At 39.2% G+C, this 20091-nt stretch overlaps 1 protein-coding gene across 1 annotated transcript; it reads left to right on the top strand.

Moving 5' to 3' along the window:
- The first annotated feature begins 28 nt into the window (after nt 1–28).
- LOC116468612 (zinc finger protein 271-like) lies at nt 29–18176 on the top strand. The gene is given in 4 exon segments (XM_058438445.1): nt 29–93; nt 731–953; nt 15669–17013; nt 17015–18176. Coding segments are annotated over 3 exon segments (2010 nt in total). The 5' UTR covers nt 29–93; nt 731–904; the 3' UTR covers nt 17631–18176.
- The last annotated feature ends 1915 nt before the right edge of the window (nt 18177–20091 follow it).

The raw sequence follows: 20091 nt of genomic DNA, 5'->3' as shown, positions 1-20091 counted from the left end.
AGCTGAGCACTCCTCCCAGATTCCTAGAGCGGACAGGGCGATGGCGGGTTCGCCGGGTGTGAGGCTTCACAGCGGTCCGGTGACCAAGTCGAGGTAAGGGTGATGTCGGCTCGCGGATAGCAGAGGAATTCCGGGTGATCTTGCCTAACGAGCGGCCTCACAGCGCCACCAGGAAACTGCGTGGTTTCTCGAGTCCTTGGAGAGTGAAGGCCCCCGGGGTCGCTCCCGGGCACGGAGAGCCGATTGGTTCACGGCCTAGTGTTCGGTTTGTCCCCAGTCAGCCCTTGCTGGCCTTGGGTTCAACCGAATGAACGCCAGAAACTCTGTGGGGTGGGTGGAGTCACCAAGCGTGGTGCATCCACACGAATCAGCCTACCGTACTGAGAAAGAGCCACCTGAATTTGTGAGTGTTGGAAAAAGCAAAAGGGGAAGAAAAATGATCAGTAGTGTTATTTTTGGATAGGAAGGGCAGCTAATAACGTAGTGTTAAACACTAGAATTCACTGTAAAATTCCCCCCTCTGCGTTATCTTTCCAGTTATACCTTTTTTTGGTAGCATTAACCCCTAATTTTGTTTGAACATTTCTAGACTTGGAATGGGGAATGTGTGTCTTAAGTGGGTTAATCCCCTGGCTCTTGGATGATGGGGAGGAAGCCTAATACATTCGGAGAGAAAAGCAACTGGAAGTCAAATGAGATTTTTTGTTTTCTCCTTCTTTTATATCTTGAGGATTTTTCTGGTGGTCTAGTCTCAGAGATCACATCTGTAGTCAGCACAATGATTCCCTTCCAAGCCCAATGGTGCCCAGTTGCCTCCAGGTCCCAGACCTTTATGTGGACAAGAAAAGCTTACAGAGGAAATGGTAATTCTCCACTTGCACCCTGAGGTGTCCAGTTGCAGCCCATGGAGATCCAGTTCAATTTTGAATCTCAAGAACATCACCTTCTGTCAGGTGAGAGGCAGGGTATTATATCTTTGTTAGTGGCTTTGGTGGGGTGGGGAGGACGAGGGGGTGTCACCCTATGCTAGTGTCTTCAAATGATCCCCCTTAACTCTGTTAGGCAGTATTACCTCTTTAGTGTACCAAGCATAGTCACATGACTTTATTTCAAAATCTGGCAATCAAATTCTCATGCAGCTCTCTCCACTTTTTTAAGACCCCAAAGTCATTCATTTTTCCCTGTATAATGACCTCATTGCTAATCTGTCAGTTTTGGTCATTTTTCTTATCTACTGTAGGGGCATAGTTAAAAGTTCTGGAGTCTGACAACCTGGATTCAAACAGTAGTTTTGTCACTTAACTGGCTCCATTAAGTTACTCATGTATTTTACGATTCTGTTTCCTCACTTTTCAAGTGCATAGTAATTCATACCTTGAAGTTATTTTGAGATTTGTATCTATGTATTACTCCAGAATAAAGAACCCCAAAATTTAGTGGCCTAAAACATCAGACTTCTTAAACCACATTATTTCTTATTGTTCTGTAGGTCATCAACTTGAGCTGGGTTCACCTGGGCAATTTTTTTTTTCTCTTGGTGTTTTCTGAGGTCATTTTGCAGTCATCTCAGGGCTGACTCTACTGGGGCCAGGGTCTAGGATGGTTTCAATCACATTGTCTCAATGTCAGACTGTTAGTGCTGGCTATGGCTTGAGTCCTCATGTCTTCAGCAGGCGACCCTGGACTTTTTCACAGGACAGCTTGTTTCCAGTCAAAGAGAAGGCAAGCTCTTTTCATACCTACGTTTGTGTTTCATCTGTTAATGTCTCATTGATGAAAGCAGGTCATATGACCAGTTCTAAAGTCATTATAGAAGGTAACTACACAGGGATATAGGTACTGGGAGATAGGATTCACTGGGGTACACTAATACTATAACAGGCCAGGTGCAGTGGCTCACACCTGTAATCCCAACACTTTGGGAGGCCAAAGCAGGAGGAATGCTTGAAGCCAGGAGTTCAGGACCAGCCTGGGCAACAAGGTGAGACCCCATTTCTACAAAAATGTAAAAAATTAGCCAGGCATGATGGTGTGTGTGTGCCTGTAGTCCTAGCTATTTAGGAGGCTGAGGTGGGAGGATTGCTTGAGCCTAGGAGTTCAGAGGCAGCAGTGACTTATGATTGCACCGCTGCACTCCAGCCTGGGTGACAGAGTAAAATGCCATCTCCAAAAAAACACCAAGAAAAAAAACTAAACAAGATCCTTAACGTAAAACTCTGAGCACAGATTTTGCTTACAGTAAATTCTTTATAATTGGTAGCCACTATTATTTTAAGTAAGATAATTTTGATCGCAGCGTTTTTCAGGTGTTCTGTAGGGTCTCATTTCCACATCATATGTTACTTCTTTTTGGTTTGTCCTCATTGCGCTGTTTTTCCTATGAGTCACCTTCAGTTGTTCCTTTTCTCACTCTAGATCTTCTGCTTCTTTTTAGTCTTGGAGCATCTTTATTTTATTTTACTTAGTTTTTCTCTCCTATATCTAGAACTTGTCCTTCCTTAATAATCTATTCCTAGACATCTAGCTCTTATCTTTCCTGAGAATCACTGCAGAATTGGACCTCCTCCTTGCAGTTTTACATAAATTGATATACTTAGTCCTTGTGTTTGTCTCTTAGAATATGTATAAAATAACATTTTATTATAGAGAAATACAGTTATACTAAAGTCAGTTTGTAAAGGAGAACACAAAACAAAATTTAAATAACCTTCAGCTCCACCCTCTAGAAATAGTCACTACTAACATTAATATATCCTTAAAATCATTCATCTAATTCACCAAATATTTATTATTGATAAGTGTTTACTAATAAGATCATACCTTATTAATTACTAGCCATATAATATTAGTTATTAAGGGTTTGCTATGTGCCAATAACTGTTCTAAGTGCTGGGGATATAGCAGTGAGCTGAACACCCAAAGCCTTTGCTGTCAAAGTGCTTATATGCTAGTGGAGGAAAGGAGAAAATAAATGAATGCTCATTATATTATCAGATAATGATAATGGTTATGGAGAAATTAAGCCAGGATATATCAGTCAGGATTCTAGCAGGAAACAGATGGCTCATTCCAGTGCAGTAATTCAAAGTTTCATGAAGAGGATGGGCATGATTACAGAAATCAGCAAGGGATGGAGAACAGCCATGGATCAGACAACACTGGGGAGCAGTTACTACCTGTAGGTCTTCGGGGACCAGGGGAAAGATTGATTACCAGGCCCTGGAAAGTATAGCTGTAGAATTTAGCCATCTGATAGGAGCTCTGGCCTTTGCTAAAAGGCTCAGCTAGTGGCCCAGCAAGGAGACAGCCAGGATGTAGGGTGACCAGTTCATCCCAATTTGCCTGGAATTTAGCACTGAAATCTGCAATAGCCCCTTCAGTTTTAAGCAAACCAGTACAGTTAGTCACTCTACTATTTTCCCACTTGTTCCCAAATCTACTTGCATACCAGAGGGCATGGAACCCCAGGTGGTGCAGTCTGTCAACATTAGTCTCCTGGTACAGAGCAGGGTGGGGCACAGAGCAGGTTGGAGAGTAGATCTGGAGGGGTAAAAGGACAATATTCATTATAATCCACCACTTTTATCCTGCAATATCCACCCCAACATAGCCGAAAAACAAAGTCCCTTAAGCTGCCATTTCATTTCAGGTTGACATAATTAAATCATATTCCCACCGGAAACCTGGAATTTAACTACCACTAGTGCCCTTCATATAAAACGGTGAAGGAGATGGGGAAAAGACATAATTAACATAAAACATGACGGCTACTGTTTTTGCTATTCACAAAGCCTAAATTGATAATCCTAATTTTCTTCTTCCATTACCCGTTTATATCTCCCTTACTCTCTGCCAGCACCTTGGTGGCATAAATTTCTTTACGTAGTTAAGTAATATAAAGCTGCTTTCCTGGATGATCTGGGTCCTCAGTAATCCTGCTTCTTTCAGGCTGCTTCAGTGTACCATTGACTAGGCCTACTAGACATGAGAGGACTAAGATGCATCCTATTGAATCCTCTTGAGTTCCAGACATAGACTTTCTTGCCCTTCCTATGTTGCCGCAACCAATTCCCCCTTGGTAATTGAGATCAGCCATCCTGGCCAGTAAAGTGATCCCTTCTATGTTGGTTCAGCAGCATGAGGATCCCAGAATGACCAGGAGACAGTTTCATCTTTGAAATTAACAAAATCATGACTTCGTTCCATGGTGGAAACATTTCTCCTTTGAGCACTAGAACTTCAAACTCACCATGCCAACAATTATGGGGATAGGAAGCAAAAATAATACAAGCAAATTATTAGGTCTCTAATAAGAGGAACCATTCTCACTCTTCCTCCACCCTTGGTTCCTGTACCTGTGTATGTATTCTGGCCACGGTGAAAAAAACAATATTTATTGTCCTTTGATTTAAGGCATATATTGCATCTATATGACAGCACCCCAGACTTACAGGGTGTTGTGTTGTTGACATAACTCAGCCTTTAGCAGATCATTCCACATACTTTTGGATTAATGGGCATATGGCAAGACCTATGAATTACATGTATGTGAATTCACTGCTATACTTTCTTTCCTGAAAAATGAGTTATTTGGAGGCAACAGAGTATCGAATACCGTGGTAATAAACATAACCTTAAGTCAATGCAAATTTGTACCTGGACTATGTATTTAATACTTTGTAAACAAATTGCTGCCCTCTTTTTGATAGAAGTGGTTCAATGTAATGAATCTGCCCCCATTTCCAGGGAATGGTACCTTTTTAGGGGCATGGTTTTGGTTTTGGCTGTTAGCTGCTTGGCCACATAGCAGTTGTGATAGGCATATCAATCTTAATGAGGGGAGGTCCCTATTGTTGAGCCCATATATAGTTTTCATTCCCGCTGCCATGACTACTTTGTACATGAGGCTATTGGATAAGCATTGGAAAAGGGACTCATTGACAGTCATAAAGTAGATCGTCGTGTCTGTCTGATGGAAAGGCTTCTCCACAGTGGATGCCCTTTGGTGAGGATTCACATGGGACACAAATATATTCACATTCATTGCCCATTCTGGGAATTCCATCCTCATACTTTTCCCCCAGAATCTTTGCTTCCAGTCCTCCAATCTTATTCTTTCCAGGTACCTACATAATCAAATAACCCATTAGTCACTACCCATGGATCAATATAAACATATATCTTAGGCTATGTTACCTTTCATGAAAAGTGGACAACTAGGTACATATGTGAAATTCTGCCCACTGGGAGGATTTGCCTTCACCAGTGTGTTTGAGGCCACTTCTGAGTAGGGGTGTAAATGAAAGCTATTTACTTTTGGCTGGTGCCACTCCCCACCATTTGTAAACCAGTTCTGTAATTTTTCCTCGGCTGTTAACTGATAATAGGAAATTCCCATGAGACTATAAACATAAATTGAGGGGCAGAGGTAGTGAAGCAATAGGACCAGGTACTATGGAATCCTAGTCACTTGCATATGGAATTTACTTTTCTTCTAGACTTTCTTTTGCAATGGAACGTTGCTTTGTGTGTGATTTGGTGGAATAACAACCAATACACAATGAGCAGTCTGATGTGTAGTCATTTGGTGCTCTGTGTTCAAGTGTGAAATCTCTGTCAGTGCCCAATAGTAAGCCAGGATCTGTTTTTCATATAGAAAATTGTTGCTGACAGAAGATGTGGCCCTACTCCAGGGTGGTTCTCTATGGAGGCTTGTGAGAGGCTCTATACAGCATCCATGACTGCCACTGGCACTTCCAATACCATTAGTTATCCTGGTAATAAGAGTCTCACTCAAAAGTAGCAACGTTACAAGTTAATTAAATTGGTCATTTCAGCTCATTGAGCTGTGGTATCTGTCACCTCAAAAATGCAGAGGCGCTCCAAGTCTTACACCTCCTTGCAATGGTAAAATTTGGGTAGAGCTATAAATGAAGTGAGAAAACAAGCCATATGACTATCTGAGAGTGTTCCAGGAAGAGGGAGTAGCAAATCCCAGTGGCTCCTAAATGTATCAGGAACAGAGGGAGCCTGGGGTAGACAGGTATTAGGGGTGGTAGTGGAATGAAATGAGGGCAGAGAGAAAGAAAGGGACCAGATCATGTGGAACCTTATAAACTATAGTAAGGACTTGGAATTTTATTCCCAATGTAATAGGAAGCCATTGGGGTTCTTTATACAGGATAATGAGAAAGGTAAGTTAGGGAGAAGAAATCAAATGTTTTAAGAAGAGAGTAATCAACTATTCAAATCAATCCAGAAAAAGATTGAGAAGTGACCATTGGCTTTGTCAAGATAGAGCCTATTAGGGACTTTAATAAATGCAGTTTTGATGGAGTTTCAGAGATAAAAGCCTAATGACAATGGACTAAAAAGAGAATAGACCAAATGTTGGTTACAGCATAGAACAATGTGAATTCCTCATACACCATCCTGATGGAAGTCTAAATTGGTTCAACTACTTTGGAAATACCTAGTTGAGACCCAAACAAGTCAAGGTTATATAAATTTGATATATAACTTATAGTTTATATAACCTAGAGAAACATTTGTATATATGTACCAAGATAGATATACAAGCATATTTGTAACAACATTGTTTATAATAGCAAAATGTTATTGTTTTTTGAAAGAGAATAGGTAAATAAATTGTAGCGTATGTTACGCTGTAGTAGCAAACATGAATGGACTACAGCTACATACATCAACATGGGTGGATCCTCCAGGCGTAATGTTGAGCAAACAAAACAAGCCACAGAATACAAGTAGAATTCCATAAATATATAAAGTTCAAAAACATCCTGTTTTAGTCTGCTAGTGCTACCATAACAAAATACCATCTACTGGGTGGCTTAACCAACAGAAATTTATTTTCTCACAGTCCTGGAGGCTGAAAGTCCCAAATCAAGGGACCAGCAAAGTTGGTTTCTCCTGAGGTCTCTCTCCATGGCTTGCACATGACTTTTCTCTTCACGCGGAGAGTGGCTTTTCTCTGCATGCATGCCTCCTGGTGCCTCTTCATCTTCTCCTGAGAACACCAGTCTTATTGGATTAGAGCCCTCCCTATGACCTCATTTAACCTTAATTACCTTCCTAAGGGCCCTCTCTCCAATCGCATTGGGAGTTAGGGGTTCAACATATGAATTGGGGATGGTGACAGGGAGGGAGGGGGCAGCGCACAAGCACAAGTCAGTCTATAACACATGCAAAACCAAACAATACTTTCTTAAAAATACAAATATTTGGTAAACTCTGAAGAAAGCCAGAGAAGGATAAACATAAAATTTAGCACAGTGATTGCAAGAGTAGGTGGGGGAAAGAGATTGGAGGAGGAAGACAGGAACAGGGAAGCATGCAGAGGGGAATTCTAGCGTATTGGAAACTTTATGGTAATTTTTTTTAAGTTGAATGGAAGGTTCAATTTTGTTTGTTGTATTATTTTTTAATTGTACATATATGCATATAGATGTATCCATATTTTTGTATATAAAATAATAAATGAGAAAGTAAAGTTTTTCAAGGAGAATTGCTATAAAGGGAAACAAATAAAGCAATAGAAGGATGGAATATAAGGTCAAGGTTTTTTGTGTTGTTGCTTTTTAATATATTTTTACTGACTTTTATTAAATGTACTTTAGTCAGGCATAATTTATGGACAATAAAACATACCTCTTTTAATTGTGCATTTAGATGAGGTTTTAGATGAGAATAGAGTCTCCCTCTGTCACCCCAGCTGGTGTGCAGTGGCACAATCATAGCTCACTGCAGCCTGAGCCTCCCAGGCTCAGCTCAATTGATCTCCCACCTCAGCCTCCCAAATAGCTGGCATTACAGTTGCACATCACCATGCCAAACTAATTTATTTTATTTTGTAGAGACATGATATTGCTATGTTGCCAGGGCTAGTCTCGAACTCCTGGGCTCAAGCAATCCTCCCACCTCAGCCTTCCTGAGTGCTGGGATTACAGGTGCGAGCCACCACACCCAGCTTGCTTTAGATGAGTTTTGACATGTATATAGACCATGTCCACTACCCTCCCAAGCAAAACATAGAATCTTTATATCAACACCCTTCTTCCAAATTTCCTTCCAGTCCATCCCCATCCCTAGATAACCATTAATATGCTCTCTGTGACTACATATTTGCTTGGGCTTCTCTAACATTTCATGTAAATGGAATCATACTTGCCTGCCTTCTTTAGTTCGGCATAATGTTTTTGAGATTCGTCCATATTGTTGCTTTATCAGTAATTCTTTTTTATTGCTAAATAATATTCCATTGTATGGATATATTATAGTTTGTTTATTGATTCACTTGATGATGAACATTTGGATTGTTTTCATTTCTGGCTGTTAATAAAGCTGCTCCAAACATTTGTGTACAAGTCCTTGTGTGGACATATGTTTTCATTTCTCTTGGATAAATATTAGTATCTAGAAGTAGAATTGCTGGGTTGTATGGTAAGAAAATGTTTAACTTTATGAAAAGCTGCTAGAATTTTCTAAAGTAGGTATACCATTTTGTATTTTCATCAGCAGTGTTTGAGAGTGCCAGTTGGTCCACAGACTAGTCAGTATTTAGCCATTAACTATGTTAGTTGTATTGTCAGTAATGGGTATTTACCAGTAGCTCCTTGAGGTTGAATTTTATTTCCCTGATAACTAGTGATACTGAGCATTTTGTCATGTGCTTACTAACTATTCATATAACTTATTTTGTGAACTGTGTATTCTAATCTTTTGTTCGAGTTGTATTGTTTTTGAGTTGTAAAAGTTCTTTGTATATTGTAGATATATAATCGTCAAATATATGCTTTGTGAATATTTTCTCCCAATCTGTAGCTTGACTTTTTTTCTCAGTAATGTCTTTTGAAGAATAGAGGTTTATAATTTTGATGAAGTATAACTTACATTTTTTATTTTATGATTCATGCTTTTGGTGTCCTATCTAATATCCTTGTCTGCCCCCAAATCATAAAGATGGTCATCTCTGCTTTCTTCTAGAAGTTATATACTTTTAGCTTCAATGCTTGGATTTATGTTACATTTCCAGTTAATTTTTGTGTATAGTGTGAGGAAATAGTTGGGGTTCATTTTTGTCATTATGATATCTGCTTCTGACACTTTTGTTTTGTTTGTGTGTTCATTTGTTTTTGGAGACAGGGTCTTGCTCTGTTGCCCAGACTGGAGTGCTGTGGTGCAATCACAGCTCACTGCAGCCTCAATCTCCCAGGCTCAAGTGATTCTCCCACCTCAGCTTCCCAAGTAGCTGGGACTACAGGTGTGCGCCACCACACCTGGCTAACTTATATTTTTTATAAAGACAGGGTTTCACCATGTTGCCCAGGCTGGTCTCGAACTCTTGTACTTAAGCGACCTACCTGCCTCAGCCTCCCAAAGAGCTGGGATTACAGGCATGAGCCACCATGCCTGGCTTAGTTTCAACACTTTTTGTTGAAAAGAGTTTGTCCTTTCAATATTGAATTACCTTGCCACCTTTATTGTAGATCAGTGGTACATACGTTTTTGGATCTATTTCTCAAATCTGTTCTGTTCCATTAATAGGTATGTCTGCACTTATGCCAATGCCACCCTGCCTTGATTACCGTGGCTTTAGAGTAAAGCTTGAAATCTGGTAGCGTAACTACTCCAGTTTTGTTCTTCTTTCTCAAAAGTGTTTAGCCTCTTCTATGCCTTTCTATATAGAGTTTAAAACTAATTTGTGTTCCCCAGTGGGCAGGTGGATGCATACCTGCCCCCAAAGGCCAAGGGAGCTGAGAGGCCACATAAAGAGGCTAACAAATCCAGTTTCCTAGAAAGAATCACTTAGTAGAGATGAGGAGAAGTCATGTCTGAGGTGGCCGCAAGATTGTGGATCCCCACCCTCATCCTCAAGAAAACACTCTTTATGTAGCAAGCTTTTTTTTTTTTTTTTTTTTTGGTAAACATGTGCAGCTTGTCATGTCTCAGACCCTCTTAAAAACTCCGACCACTGGGGAAGTTAGATAAGCATCTTTATGAGGGGTTATCCCTGCTACAGGCAACATTTCTTTATGAGGGGTTATCTATGCTACAGGAATACCTTGGCATACAGGAGTCAAACATAGGTCATTATGGTGGTTTCATTTCAAGATGGCATTACTCTTATCATCAACAGGCTGTTTTCCTCGAGTGTGTCAGTTCATCCAAAAAAAGACCTGCTGGGATTTTGATTGGCGTTGCTTTGAATCTGTAGATCAGTTTGGAGAGAATTACCATCTTAACAATATTAAATGTTCTTATTTATAAGTAATTGTATATTTCTGTTCTTTTTTAGTTTATCTGAGCAGTTTTGTTTTCATTATGCAAATGTTGCACATATTTTGTTGAATTTCTAAGTATTTCATTTTGGGGTACAATTAAACATTTTAGACTGTGATTGTTAATTGCTTGAATATATAAATACAGTAGGGTTTTGTATTCTGTTCTAGTAAACGGATTTAAAAGTTCCCATAGCTTTTTTGAGATAGGGATTTTTTGGTATATGTGATTGTGTAGTCTCTAAAGACAGTATGACTGTTTTCTTTCCTATTTGTATGTGTCAGTTATTTCTCATGTCTTATCTTATTGGCTAGGAATGTTGAGTAGAAGTGGTACAATATTGAAGAGAAGTGATAAGAGTAGGCATCTTTGCCTTACCCCCTTGTTCCTAGGAGAAAGGCATTCAGTATTTAACCATTAACTATGTTAGCTGTAAGTTTTTCTTTGCTTTTTATTGGAGTAGTCAATTTGCATAGAATATAATTGATATGCTTAGATTTAAATGTACCAGCTTCTTATTTTGTTTTCTTTGTTTTTTATTCCATCTATTTCTTTTTTTCCTTTTTGTCCAATTTTAGATTATCAGGTTTTTGCACTTTTTCTTCTGTTAGCTTATTATTTATACAGTCTTCTATTATTTTAACAGTTATCTCATCCTAGGCTTTCTCATATGTGATTCTGTGAAAGAATTAAGCCCCAACGCTATCAGGCTGTCTTATACATCTACTGTGGTATTAACTGTGTACCATCATTGGAGAATTAAGAAAATAGTCACTCAATTCATTTTCTGTTTCATTCTCTTTTGGAACTCTCGTTGAAAAAGGCTGTCTTAGAAATTAGAACATGTACACTGGATTTATTAGAGTTTAATTTACTACTTCTAAGACAATGCTGAGACCCTATAATACTGTAGTTCTTCTTATCCCCTCCTCTTGTGCTATTTTTGCCATATATTTTAATTTATGTATTTTGTAAACTCCATAAAACATTCATATTGCTTTAATCAGAAAGTACACATTTAGATTTACCCAGACACTTTACTTTTCCAGTGCTCTTCATTCCTGCATTACCTTGCTTTCATCTGGGATATTTTTTATTCTTGAAGAATTCCGTTTAGTATTTATTTTAGTGCAGGTATATTTTTAAAAACCTTTCTTGGTTTTTATTTAACTGAAAATATCTTTATTTTAACTTTTCTTGCAGGCGTTTTATCTTATTATGCAAGTCTATGTTGGCACTTCTTTTCCTTAAGCACTTGGCAGATGACATTCCATTATCTTCTGGTTTTCATCATTTCTATTAAAGTTAGGGTTGAGAGAGAATTCTCCATGGGCTCTTGTGGATCTACACATCTTTTAAGTAAAGGAATTGCCTGCGTTTGTTCTGGACTGTTTTAAGAATGTTGTGGCCGGGCACAGTGTCTCACACCTGTAATCCCAGCACTTTGGGAGGCTGAGGCGGGCAGATCACGAGGTCAGGAGATCAAGACCATCCTGGCTAACACGGTGAAACACCGTCCTACTAAAAATACAAAAACAAAATTAGCCGGGCGTGGTGGCGGGCGCCTGTAGACCCAGCTACTCGGGAGCTGAGGCGGGAGGATTGCTTGAACCCAGGAGGCAGAGGTTGCAGTGAGCCAAGGTTGCAGTGAGCCGAGATCGCACCACTGCACTCCAGCCTAGGCAACAGAGCAAGACTCCATCTCAAAAAAAAAAAAAAAAAAAATGTTGTATAGCAGGCAACCTTTGAATATAGTGATAGTGTCTCCCTCTAAAGCAGAGGACAGGTGTCCTTATGTCCCTGCCTCAGGGTTCCTGTCCTGCAACACAACTTACTTGTGTCACCTTGTGGGAATTAGGGTTCAGGAAGGCAAATACTGCTATTCTGTCTAATGCTGTTGCTGTGAGTAATAAACTGTCATTTGTTTCTTATCTAGGATTCTCATGTCTTCTGCCAGGGGCTGTGAAACTGGGTAGATTGACTCGTTAGCTTGCAAGCAGGGTAAAATCCCAGATTTTTCAACTTTTGATAGTGTTGGTAATAATGATGGGATGCTGACAGAGACATGACTTTCTGGAAGAGGAAGTATAAGGGCCTCACGGGCTCTTTAACAGATTTTGAGGGAAGTCCGTGAGAATTGGTAGTGAACATGTTGACCAAATTGTATGGTTAACAGAGCAATAAATGTTTCTTCATTTTATTGCCTCTTAATGAGTAGGAATTCAGGAGGTGATTGCAAGCCAAATCCAGGAAGAACGTTCAAAGACAGCTATCTAAACAGTACCCTGATTGTTGCTAACTCTCTTCCAGGGGAACTTCAGCCTCAGTGGTCGGCCTCAGGTGTGTGCCATTGTAACAAATAGCAATTAGGATTCATATTGGGTGGACAAAAGTGTCCACCCACTTTCAGACAGTTACAGAGATATGTAGCTACACTGAGCATAAAAGGAGGAAAATTGATGAACACTATGGACAGAAACCAGGTGAATTGTTAGAACTTTGGCTGGTTTGCTTGTCTTAGTTGCTTAAAGATTAAAGAAGAATGGAAATAGCTGAGCCATCTTACTACTTAGTCCCTCCTGTAGTCTGTCATGCCAACCTTAGATCCCTTTGCAGATGACAGTAAAAGTCATTTCAGAGTTCTTTTGCAGTGGATCTAAGATGTGATAGAGGAACTTTGGCACCCTAGGAGAGAGGGGGCTTTCCCTCAGACAGACAAAACTCCTGCGAGATACCATGGACAAGATATTAACTTGTATCCAGGCTCTTACAGCTCCACACTGCAATTACAGTGCTGATGAAAATGACCAACTTGATATGAAGAATTAGATAAAGTGTACTGTTGTTACTGTTTCTATATCTGAATGTTTAGTAGGTATTAGTTCTTGTATTTCAGTATCACTTAAGTCCCAGAGGGGATCCTCCCTATTGCAAAGAACTGAATATAGGGAAGTGCCAGAAGTCCTTTGGGACCCCTAACAAACATAATGATTCCTTTGAGCTAGTCTTTATTTATAACTAATGATTCTGCTAATTGGAGCCTTTGGCAAGAGGGAAGAAGCCTTCACTTGGAAGTACCCCTTTAGGTTTTAGACTTTCACCCAAATTGAATGTGTTGTCAGCTCTCCAGACCATTTGTAGTCTGACAGTGATATGCCTTTTGTAATAAACACCACTCAACAATGGGCTGATAGCCAAGAAATTCGATGGGAACCGGTGCTGTGGCATAGGCCTGTAATACTAGCTACTTAGAGGGCTAAGGTAGGATTGTTTGAGCTCAGGAGTTTAAGATCAACCTGGGCAACCTAATGAGACTGCATCTCAAAGAAAGAAAAAAAAAGAAATTCAGTGAAGCTTTCATGTGCCCTACCATCATAGGTATCTGGTATTGTTGAGTATAGGAATGGCTCCTCAAAAGTCAACTCAAAAAAGGTATCTAACTCTACCTTCCCAGCCTTTTTCTGGTTCACACTCCTTAGTAAGGAAGTTTGTTCACTGAATATGGCTGTTTCCAGAAAGGGATTATGTCTTCTTGGTCACTTCCTTAGAAATAACCAGGACAAAAGAGGTAGAAATTTTTTATAGACCTCATTTTGAAAACTTAAGATTCTGTTCTGACCATTCCTGGGCATGATGTTTCTTTCTTTCCCCTAATCGCAGTTGCTGGCCAGCCTGGTTGGTGGTAGGTATACCTTCCTGGTTACAGCCTAGCCAAAATGGAGCTTATGGGGTTCAAATTTAATTCTGGTCCAGCTATCTGGATTCTTTTATTGGATAGCATGTCCTAAATCATAAAGATAATGATCACTCAGTTGATTGCACTGCTTGCAGAGTACACTTACAGTGGCTCATATAGACCATGACACAATACATTTTCTTGTAACCAATTTTCAGAGTGATTTATATTATCACTTTGTGGTCTGTGTTTACTGCTACAAATTGTCGTATACAAATATAGATCCCTTTTTTTTTTCCGTAATTCAATAGTTTTACTTACTTTGGTATGTGAAAGGAAAATAAATCTCCAGACCCCAAAATCACTAAGCTAAAAGGAAAAGTCAAGCTGGGAACTCCTTAGGACAAACCTGCCTCCCATTCTATTTAAAGTCATACCTCTGCTCACTGAGAGAAATGCATATCTGATTGCTTCCTTTGGAAAGGCTAATCAGAATCTCAGAAGAATGCAGCCCTTTATCTCTTATCTACGTATGATCTGGAAGCCCCCCTCCCTGCTTTGGTTATCCCACCTTTCAGATCGAACCAGTGTACATCTTACATATATTGATTGATGTCTCATGTGTCCCTAAAATGTATAAAACCAAACTGTGCCCTGACCACCTTGGGCACATGTCATCAGGACCTCCTGAGGCTGTGTCACGGGCATGTCCTTAACCTTGGCAAAATAAAATTTCTAAATTTACTGAGACCCATCTCAGATATTTGTGGTTCTCAGGTATATTCATTTAAAAAAATAGCTAATGCATGCAAGTGATGAAAGAGTCAAGCATTATCAAACTCTATGCAATAAAAAGTTTCTCAGAATTCCTCATACTCCTCACCATGTGACTCCCAGTTTTCTTCTTATTGTTATTTTCCTGGATATTCTTCCTAAAGACATTCCTATGGGCAGAACTAGGATGGCCCTCCATTTGAGTGAAAATAAAAACCATAATTTTCATAGTAAGATGAAAGGTATGCAGCATTATCCCATTTGGAAGCCTATTGATGTTTTCACATAACAAATTGAAACAGTTGTATGAAAACTCAATATTGAAGTGATTGCTGTACTTAAGGACTGGGATCATTCTTGTTTGTGGCTTTATTATATAAGGTATTGAGAGCATAGTACATGCTCCACTGGTGTGTTAACAATCAATCTTGTACCATTTCTAAAAATTGATAGAGAAGATGCAAATAAAGTAATTGAAGCATTTTCTTTTCCTTGTTTTTGTTTTTCTCTTTTTTGTAAATACCATACTTTTAATCCAAATCGATGGGTAGTGGTAAGATAAAGCCCAACCAACTTCTTTATCTTTTTTGAGATTCACACTGCTTGCCTTATATATGTTAATAAAATGCTTGTGTATTAGTTCTAATTTAGTCACAATTTACTAATCACTAATTAGGTTTCAGTATTCCTAGATCTCCTGTGACAAACATACAGAGCATATCTGGTACTTCACTTCTATAAATGATTAATGTGATCCATTACTTATTGAATCTTTCTAGGTTTCCTCAGAGGGTAATGTTCATTTTTTGGAACACTCACACTATGATCACATTTTATAGGTAAATACTAATCTGTGTCACCTGAAACTTTCTTACAATATACAGAACACATTCCATTTGGATTTTGTTTATTGTTCCAGATGGTGAGAACAAGACCAAGATTGGAAAGCCAGCTTCAGAGGAGGGAATTACAGCAAAAATTGAACCATTGACAGAAGAGTCTAGCAGTCTCAGAGAGAATGTTCTCCAGGATTCTGAAGGCAGAGAATTCTGTGAATTTGGGGATAAATTAAATGAAAAAGATCAGAACGTCTTTAAAAGGAGACCTCATAACTGTGACGAATATGGGCAAAGCTTTGTTTGGAGTACAAGCCTTTTTAGGCATCGAAGAACCCACTGTGAGAAACCTTATGAATGTGATAAGTGTGGAAAGGCCTTTAGTGTGAGCTCAGCCCTGGTTCTGCATCAGAGAATTCACACTGGAGAGAAACCTTATTCCTGTAATTGGTGTTTTAAAAGTTTCAGTCGGAGCTCAGACCTTATTAAACACCAAAGAGTCCACACCGGTGAAAAACCTTATAAATGTGATGAGTGTGGGAAAGCCTTCAGTCAGAGCTCAGATCTTATTATACATCAGAGAATCCATACAGGAGAAAAACCCTATCAATGCAGTCATTGTAGTAAAAGTTTTAGCCAGCGCTCCGATCTGATTAAACATCAGAGAATCCATACTGGAGAGAAGCCTTATACTTGTAACCAGTGTAACAAACATTTTAGTCAGAGTTCTGATGTGATAAAACATCAAAGAATCCACACTGGGGAGAAACCATATAAATGTGATGTGTGTGGGAAAGCCTTCAGTCAGAGCTCAGATCTTATTCTGCATCAGAGAATCCACACTGGGGAGAAACCATATCCATGTAATCAGTGTAGCAAAAGTTTCAGTCAGAATTCAGACCTTATTAAACATCGAAGGATCCACACTGGAGAGAAACCCTATAAATGTAATGAATGTGGGAAAGCTTTTAATCAGAGCTCAGTCCTTATTTTACATCAGAGGATTCATACTGGAGAGAAACCCTATCCCTGTGATCAATGTAGCAAAACCTTCAGTAGGCTTTCAGATCTTATTAATCATCAACGAATTCACACTGGAGAGAAGCCTTACCCATGTAATCAGTGCAATAAAATGTTTAGTCGAAGATCAGATCTTGTTAAACATCACAGAATTCATACAGGTGAGAAACCCTATGAATGTGATGAATGTGGGAAAACCTTTAGTCAGAGCTCCAACCTTATTCTTCATCAGAGAATCCACACTGGAGAGAAACCTTATCCATGTAGTGATTGTACTAAAAGCTTTAGTCGCCGTTCAGATCTTGTTAAGCATCAAAGAATACACACTGGAGAGAAACCATATGCATGTAATCAGTGTGATAAAAGTTTTAGTCAAAGCTCAGACCTCACTAAACATCAGAGAGTACACTGGTGAAAAGCCTTATCATTGCAATAGTTGTGAGAAAGCCTTCAGTCAGAGTTCTGACCTTATTCTTCATCAGAGAATTCACACTGGAGAAAAACCGTATCTATGCACACAGTGCAGCAAAAGTTTCAGTCAGAACTCAGACCTCATTAAACACCAGAGAATCCACACCGGGGAAAAACCATATAAATGTAGTGGGTGCAGGAAGGCTTTCAGTCAGTGCTCAGCTCTTATCCTACACCAGAGAATCCACACTGGGGAGAAACCAAATCCATGTGATGAGTGTGGCAAAAGCTTTAGTCGGCGTTCTGATCTCATTAACCATCAGAAAATACACACTGGTGAAAAGCCATATAAGTGTGATGCATGTGGGAAAGCCTTTAGCACATGCACAGATCCTATTGAACATCAGAAAATCCATGCTGGGGAGAAACCCTACCAGTGTGTTCAGTGCAGCAGAAGTTTTAGCCAACTCTCTGAACTTACTATTCATGAGGAAGTCGATTGTGGAGAAGACAGTCAAAATGTGATGAATGTGAGAAAACCTTTAGTGTATACATCAACTCTATTCAGTACCAGAGACACCATACCAGGAAAAAAATCTAATGAATGCTGTTGATATTGATGAGTATGAAAAAGGTTTTAATCAGTGTTCAAGTCTTATGCTACATTAAAACCACACTGGATCCATGTATGGTGGCTCATGCCTGTAATCCCAACACTTTGGGAGGCAGAGGTGGAAGTATCATTTGAGCCCAGGAGTTTGAGGCTGCAGTGAGCTGTGATCCCACCATTGCACTCCAACCTGGGCAACAGAGCAAGACCCTATTTAAAAAAAACACCAGTACCACACGGGAGAAAACATTAATTCAGTTTTTATAATGAAAGTTTAACTCAGAGCTCAGACATTACTAAAATTAAGAAAAATTCTCCAGCCTGGCCAACATGGTGAAACCGTGTCTCTACCAAAAAATAAAAAATAATTAGCTGGGCATGGTGGCAGGCGCCTGTAGTCCCAGCTATTCGGGAGGCTGAGGCATGAGAATCACTTGAACCTGGGAGGTGGGGGTTGCAGTGAGCCGAGATCTGCCACTGCATTCCAGCCCGGGCAACAGAGTGAGACTCTGTCTCAGAAAAAAAAAAAAAAAAAGAAGAAAAAGAAAAACTCTGAGGAAGAGTCCTGTGAGTTGTGGGAAAACCTTCAATGTGAAAAACATTTTTACTGAATGTCAGTATACCACAATAGAAACATTTCTATCTTTTCTATAATGCTGGAAAAGCTCTAGTCTTATTCAGACATAACCTACAGGAAGAGAGTTGTATTACTGTAAGAGATCTAATGCAGAACTTATCGGATATTGTAAAAATCAGTGTGGGAGGTATTCAGTCAAAAGTCAGAAGGAAATGTATTATTGTTATAATGTCAAACCTTTAGAGAGCCTAAATTACCAGTTGCATATCAAATTTTTTTCGATAATGTAAGGAAAACTTAAATCCTCTCCATATCCTAATTGGCATTTATAATAAAATGACACTTAACCTTGACAGCTAGAGTCTTTCTTTATGCTAATGCTAGATATCTATTTTTAAATTCCACGTGTGTAAACATGCTATACTATTCTGATATTAAACTTACTAAGTACATAATTCCAGTGCCCCCTTTTCTCGAAGTTTTGTTTTTAGTTTTAGGGGGTATAGTTTTGGTTTTCCTAGTGCACATCAGTTTGTGCAAGTTCTTGTAATGTTCACAGCAAATATAGATTTATTTTGCTTTGAATAATTCAGCCCCTAAACTTTATTGGTTTGAAAGTTCTTCACTACCATTTAATCACAGCTTCTAAACATGTGAAACAGAATCTTTAAAAAAATTTTCCATATGTCAGAGTGTAGAGATGTTTCTAGCAGCATTTATCTTGTCATCTATAGATTGAACAAAAAGTGGTAGCTGTGAAATTGTGATTTATAATAAATTTATAATAAATATATATTTGGTCTTCATCCCCTGGTACAGAGCTCCTAAAACTCTTGAAATTTCCTGAGTAGTAAGAATAAATAGGATGACAAGCCCTTTAACCACACCTGAGTTTATGTTAATGGGATTACTTTTGGAAAGACAGAACCACAGGATGGGGGCTAGTTGCCACGAGAACCAACCATGTGATTAGAGGGTTGGAACTTTCAGATCAACCCCACCCTACCTTGACCTCTGGGAGGAGAGAGGCTGGAGACTGAATTCAGTCACCAGTGGCCAGTGATTGAATCATTCATGCCTACGTGATGTGGCCTTCATAAAAAACTAAAGGACAGGATTCAGAGAGCTTCCAGGTTGAACTTGTTGAGATGCTAGGAGGGTGGTGTATCTAGGGAGGGCATGGAAGCCCAGTGTTCTTCCCGCACACCTTGCCTTATGCATCTCTCATCTGGCTGATCCTTCATTGTGTTCTTTTACAAGAATCTAGTAAATAAACTTTTCCTACATTCTATGAGCCATTCTAGCTAATGCTGAAACTCAAAGAGGTGATTGTAGGAACCTTGGATTTATAGCCAGTTGGTCAGAAGCACCATTGAAAACATGGACATGAGATTGGTGTCTGAAGTGCAGATTGGTGTCTGAAACTGACACAATTGGTGTCAGTTGTAGAACTGAGCCCTTAACCTGAAGCATCTATGCTGATCTGATTCCAGGTAGATAGCATCGAAATTTAATTACAGGGCACTTAGTGGGTGTCCACAGAAAATTGGAGAATTGTTTGGTATGGGAAAACCTCATACACTTCTGGTGTCAGAAATGTGAGTATAGAGAAGACAATAAGTTTTTCCTATACAGTAGCTAAAGTACCTACATGATTAATTTGTATAGTATATTCTGTGTAAAAATAAAGACTTTCTGATATTTTTTTCAAGTGGCAACATTCAGACTTTTTTGATTTCTGACATACATACTGAAAGCAGGCAACATACATGCAAAGTTTTCCACTGAAAAATAGAAATAGTTTGAAAAAATAAAAAATTCAAATTGTCCTTCTGGTATTAACAATTTGATAAGTTCTGCTACTAATTAATAGTACTACAAAGTTGTT

This window comes from Hylobates moloch, unplaced genomic scaffold, assembly GCF_009828535.3.
Source record: "Hylobates moloch isolate HMO894 unplaced genomic scaffold, HMol_V3 SCAFFOLD_5, whole genome shotgun sequence".
Lineage (NCBI taxonomy): Eukaryota > Metazoa > Chordata > Mammalia > Primates > Hylobatidae > Hylobates > Hylobates moloch.
This window is presented reverse-complemented; position numbering and strand designations above follow the sequence as displayed.